This window comes from Durio zibethinus, chromosome 16, assembly GCF_047325235.1.
Source record: "Durio zibethinus cultivar Kanyao isolate XHJ-2024 chromosome 16, ASM4732523v1, whole genome shotgun sequence".
Lineage (NCBI taxonomy): Eukaryota > Viridiplantae > Streptophyta > Magnoliopsida > Malvales > Malvaceae > Durio > Durio zibethinus.
Window position 1 is genome coordinate 6701210 of NC_143177.1, and position 6535 is coordinate 6707744.

General features: G+C 38.5%; 1 protein-coding gene across 1 annotated transcript; it reads left to right on the plus strand.

The window, feature by feature from the left end:
- Positions 1-2812: 2812 nt before the first annotated feature.
- LOC111298245 (tubulin beta-3 chain-like) lies at positions 2813-5309 on the plus strand. Its single transcript, XM_089745004.1, has one exon. It carries the CDS (start codon positions 3893-3895, stop codon positions 4505-4507), a length of 615 nt encoding a protein of 204 aa, XP_089601130.1. The 5' UTR covers positions 2813-3892; the 3' UTR covers positions 4508-5309.
- The last annotated feature ends 1226 nt before the right edge of the window (positions 5310-6535 follow it).

The following is a 6535-nucleotide window of genomic DNA, read 5'->3' on the forward strand; positions in this document are numbered from 1 at the left end:
TGACCAGCTAGCCTATCCAACATATGGTCTATAAAAGGCAATAGGAAATGATCTTTGTGAGTTTTATTCAATTTCCTAGAATCCATGCAAACTTTCCATCCCAAAACAATTTGAGTTGGAATCAACTCATTGTGCTTATTGGTGACCACTGTCATTCCTCCCTTCTTTGGTACATATTGGATTGGGCTCACCCATGTACTGTATGATATAGGATAGATGATCTTATCATCTAACCACTTGATAATTTCTTTATTCACTACCGCTTTCATGGTAGGATTTAGACACTTTTGTTATTCAATTGTTGCTTTGTGGTCATCATCTAACAAGATCTTATGCATGTATATGGCCGGGCTAATTCCTTTAATTTCTATCATTCATCCCTTCTTTGGTACACATTAGATTAGATTCAGCAATGTATTATATGATATAGGATAGATGATCCTAGCATCTAGGCACTTGATAATTTCTTCACTACCTCTTTCATGCCAGGATTTAGACACTTTTGCTATTCAATTATTGCTTTATGGTTATCGTCTAATAAAATCTTAGGCATGCATATGGTAGGGCTAATACTCTTAATGTCTACTATCGAGCAAACAAATGTTTTTTTGTGTTTCTTTTACACTACTAAAAGCTTATCTTCTTACATCTTGCTCAAGGCTGCAAAGATAATGAATGGGATAGTGGATGTTTCACCAAAGAATGCATACCTAAGGTGAGATGGAAAAGGCTTCAACTTTAATGTAAGGGGCCTCTCAATAGATTGTTTGAGACTTTGAGCAAGTGAGAATCCCATCTTAAAGTCATTTCTTAGTTCAGAGCACATTGTTATGAGTCCAGCTTCTTCAAAATCTTTTTGAGCTTTCACCTTTTTGGATAGCTTTGTGTTGAAAATCTCCTATTAATCATGTGCTTTCATTGTCAACTCCCTTTTTTGCATGTCAATTATGGCCTTTCTAGTTCTCAAAAAGGCCTTCCTAAGATAACTAGAACTTTGGCATTTTCTTGCATGTCCAAAACTATGAAATCCACAGGAAGCATAAAATTTCCCATTCATACCAGCAAGTCCTCTGCTATGCCCTTAGCATGTTTCAAGGATCCATCAGCTAGTTAGATCATCGTCATGGTTGGTTCAAGATCTTTTTTACCTATTTTCCTAAAAGTAGATAAAGGCATTACACTAACAAAATATTGATTATCAATAGTACAAGGGATAGTGATACTCGTTAGATCCTTCAGTTTTAGTGGTATCCTTTTTTGTAAAATAGTACTGCATTCTTGAGCTACCATTATAGTTTCATAATTCTCCCATCATCACTTTTTGGATAAAATCCTTGTTAGAAATTTTGTGTACTTAGGCATGTGCACTATGACTTCAACAAAGGAAATGGCAACTTAGAGGTTTTTGAAGATATCAGCAAATATTGCAAATTGTCTTTTTTCTTTTTATCTCTGTAATCTTTGTGAGATGGAATTATTGGGGTAGTTGAAGTTTCTTCTGATGGAGGCTCATTTCTTTTACCATTTTCCATTATTATTTCTTCAATTGCTTTCTTAAAAGTCACCTTTTAAGTGATAGGTTGTTTAGCGAAAGTCTTTTTGCTTTTTAAAGTTATTCCTACTACCTCTTATTCTTGATTTAGGAAATTTAAGGCTAAAAAGGTAACTTAAAGTTCTAAGTTCCTAATAGATTTGGCTTGATCTTGTAAGGTGGCTTGTTGGCACACTATTGTTTCAAGGATGGGTGACTATCCATGGCTTGAATGATATTGAAAAAATTGGACTGTATTTTCCTTATATTGGCACTTGTCACTTGAGTGGGGTCTTCACAAATACCACATAAGACAAAAAGGCTTTTGAATTATATAAACAGGGTTAGGTTGAGATGGAGATCCTTAGGCTTCTATCTTTTTTGTCAAGGTTGCCAACTAAGAGTTAATGGATGAAATAGCATCTATCTCATAAAGACCACTAGAATTTTTATGTACTTTTTCTCCATGCCCTATTGATAGTCCTGGTCGCCTCACTTTGACTTGTGGTTTCATTCCAGTTACTTGATCTTGGCTCAGTCTAGATCATTCCTTATGACTCGTGGTTTCGTCCTAGTGATTTACTTTCGACCTTGACTCGGTCCTGGTCGCCTCATTTTTGACCCGTGGTTTTATCCCGGTTACTTGATCTTGGCTTAGTCCAGATCATTCCTTATGACTCGTGGTTCCGTTCCGGTCATTTATTTTTGACCTGGACTCAGTCCTGACCGTCTCATTTTTTACTGGGGGTTCCGTCTCAGTCATTTATTTTTGACCTCGACTCGGTCTTGGTCACCTTTCGACTTGCGGCATCATCTCAGCCTTTTGATCTCGACTCAAGTTAGATCATCTTCAGACCCGATCTTGGCTCAATCCAGATAATTTTTTATGGCTCATGATTTCATCATGATCATCCGATCTCAGCTTTTATTCCCAAACAAAATATATGTCTTTTGTCTTTGTACAATTTCTGTTCCACAGAAAATGCACAAAGAGGGGTAGCTGTAGATACCATATTTTGTCTGAAAAATTTTTGGGATAAAAATGGACCTTTAACCATTAATTGGGCCCGATTGAGAAGCTTTGGGTCTAATAAAAAAATTTTAATTTGATTTGGTTTTGATTTTACTTGTTTTTCAAAAATAAAATTAAAAATTAATAAAAGGAGAAAAATCAAAAGAAACAGAAAAACGTGGTGCTATTGTGGGCTAATTCTTGGTGATTTAATCTTGAATTTATTGGAATAATTGGTGATTCAATCACGGATCCATTGGAGCATGATTCTTGGTGATTCAGTTCAGATTGGTTTGGCATAATTCATGCAAAGAATCAAGGGGGAGGAGCCTAAAAAAGGTTGAATCCACGCCCAAAAGCCAACACAGAAAGCCTCATATACAATACCTAGAAACCTCTACCCAAGACTCCATCAGAAAAACAAGGAGAAGATCATTCTCCAACACCACCACTCGCGTCCTTTTTCTCTGTGTTTCTTCCTTCAGGGTGGCCCACCAGCCATGATTTTCGAACGAGGAAATGTTGAAGCTTAAACAGGAGATGGTTTTCCTGATTCTGGAAATTGGGATCATTTTCCATTCAGTGATAATGGGGTAGAAAACTCTCATGGTGACTGCCGAGAAATGCTGTCTCGTTCTCTAGGAGGCGGATCGTGCAAGACCAGGGCTTGCCTGGAAGTTGTACTTGGCAAAGGCATGACGGAACGCGTCCCCACCAGTATCCCACGGTTTGCGCTTGGATTCTGGACAAGATGGTGTTTTCAGAGGCATGCGCGCGTGCGGGCCTTTTCAAGGTGGCGTAGGATTCTTTCTTCGATCCTATACGATCAGATGCGGCTAGGCTGTTGAGGCTGAGGCACCCCGGGAGTGATCCACGTGGTCCAGGCTTTGGATGAAAATAAGAACGCGATGGCGATAGTTACCAAGCCATTGTTTGTGTCGGTGGCTAATGCGCTTGGGAATGGCCTTCCATTATTTTGAATGTGATATTGAAAATTCTGTGATACCTCTTCAACCACCCCCTCCAGAAAGAAAAATTTTTTTCTCCCACACTGCATCGAATCCAGCATTACAGCCATCCACTGCCAAGACCCTGGTTAATCGGCAAAAGGCCCTCGCCAAGCAACCTCCATCACAATGCGATGGGGGCCGTAATTGCAGATTTCATGTTTGTTGATCTTCCTGCTCCTACTCTCTCTCAGCCACCCTTAATCCCTTCCCAACTCTGCACTAATCAGAAATGATAACCGCTTTAAAAAGAACCATAAAAAACGTGGCCACGCGACCGCTAGTCATAGCTGCATCGACAAGCATCGCAAGCACTTGAGGGGTCATGAAAACGCTGGAGGCATGCACCACCACAGGATTCTCTTCGACAAGTACCACCCTGGCAAGGCTAGGATCATCTTCCAAGACAAATATGCCAGACGAAAAACGGTGGTCGTGAAGTCCTTCAACGAAGGCATACGTGACCGCCTCTATGGTCACTGTTTGGTTGTAGGAATGAAGAAATATTTAAGCAAGGTTATCTGCAAAGATTCTGCCAAGAAATCACGCGTCAGGCGCTTCATCAAGCTCAAGCCTGCCACTCCAACTTTTGGTGATCTTAACCACCTCATCTCTGCTACCATGAGTGGTGTGACATGTTGTCTGCGGTTCCCTGGACAGCTGAACTCTGATTTCGGTAAGTTGGCCGTTAACCTTATCCCCTTCCCACGACTACACTTGTTCATGGTTGGATTTGCACCCTTGACATCCAGAAGATCGCAGCAGTACCGGGCCCTCACTGTGCCTGAACTGACTCAGCAGATGTGGGATGCCAAAAACGTGATATGTGCTGCTGACTCACGCCATGGCCGATTCCCTACTGCTTCTGCAATGTTCCATGGTAAGATGAGCACTAAGGAGGTTGATGAGCAAATGATTAATGTCCAGAACAAGAACTCATCATACTTCGTAGAGTGAATCCCTAAAAATGTCAAGTCTAGTGTTCGTGATATTCCACCAAAGGGTCTGAGGCTGTTTCCTACTTCTGTTAAGAAATCGGCATCAATCCAGGAGATGTTTAAGAGCGAAAGGGATGCAATTGCAACTTTCAGTTCTGCCTGATGATCTTTATTAACGGTCATGATGTCTCGCCAGTTGGAAATTTTTTTTTTTTTTTGAGAGTGGAATTCACAGAGTTCAGCGTGTTCCTCTGACAGAGAAGTCTGGACGTATCCACACTGGTGTGGTATCAGTTGCTATTCTCCCTCAGGCTGATAAGGTAGATGTCCAATTAAGGAATGAAGATTTGAGAATTGATACTTACAGGTCCGGTTGTTCTGGTTGTCAACATTCAAACACCACCAACAGTGCAGTTAGAACACACATTTGCCCACTGGTATTACAGTATCCATACAAGATAAACGATCCCAGCATATGAGCAAAGCCAAAAACACTTAAAGTACTCCGTGCAAAACTGTACGAAATGGAGAGGTCCTGACCCACGCGTGTTTCGGTTGATCCGTGCGTCTATTTGCTTTCAAATCTGAACTGTTTTGCAGGTTTTTTTTTTTCTTTTCATTTTATTTTCATTTTTATTTTATTTTTATCCATTTTATATTTTGAGTTTCTTATTTGAAGTTTTGTTTTCTTTCATTTATTTTAAATTATTGGGATAATTTTAGGGTTAATCTTCAACATTAAATTATTTGGTAAATCATAAAAAATAATCAAGGCTTCGATAATTTGGAATCAAATCGGTACCATCCTTGGATGGGCATTGTGGGGGTATTATAACCTTCCTCATGCGTAATCGACTCTCGAACCTAACATTTGTTTTCGTAAACCATAATACGTTTCAGGTGGCCAATCACACCTCACCAAAAAAGATTGGTGGCAACTCCCTTTCATTATAAGTCTAACGATAAGTCCACGGATCTACTAGTTATGACACCAAATTCTTGAAAAAAGAGATAATATGTTGATATAAACTTCCAAAAAGGATCATTACTGATAATCCTAAGAACTTAAATAGAAAAATGATGAAAGAAGTATGTGCTCTATTCAATATCAAGCATCACAATTCTGCACCCTGTCAACCAAAGATGAATGGAGCAATAGAGACTACTAACAAGAGCACCAAAAGGATTTTAGAAAAGATGACTAATACCTATAAGGATTACCATGATAAGTTGCCTTTTGCCTTGCATGCTTATAAGACCTCCATGCGAATATACATTAGAGCTACTAAATTTTCACTAGTTTATGGTATGGAAACAGTGTTGCTAATTGAAGTAAAGATTCTTTCCCTAAGAGTTCTTATGGAGGTTGACTTAGAAGAAGCAAGATAGGTGAGAAATCGCTACGAACAATTGAACCTCATTGAGAAGAAAAGAATGATAGCATTGTGTTATGGTCAATTATATCAAAAAATAATGATGCAACTACACGAAAAGACGATTTAACCTTAACAATACCAAGAAGGAGAATCAGTCTTAACAAAGATCTTTCTAATCCAACAAGACAATCGAGGGAAATAAACACCAATTGGGATAGTCCATATGCGGTGAAAAGAACTTTTTTCTAGTAATGTATTAATTCTAGCTAAAATAGATGGGGATGAATTGCCAAATCTAGTCAATTCGATGCTATGAAGAAATATTTTATTTAAAAAAAAGAAAAAATTAAGACAATGACTCAAGGTGAAAACCCAAAAGGGTAGTTTGAGTAAGAAAGGAAATATCTAAGTCAAAAATCTGAAAAAGGTAGCTTAGATGTAAGGATGGAACATCATCATAAAGAACTCGTCACACAAGCGCAAAGTTAGTGTGATAAAGCCTATCATGGTTAAGATTATTGATAGAATAGGCTTTGAGAAAAGAATTTTAGATTAGATTGCTCAAGATTGTTGGAATGTTCATTGTTTGAATAATTGATATTCATTTAATTGTTGATTAATCATTGTCCCTATTTACCAAATTTGTTCATTTCAATAAATAACCTTTTAAT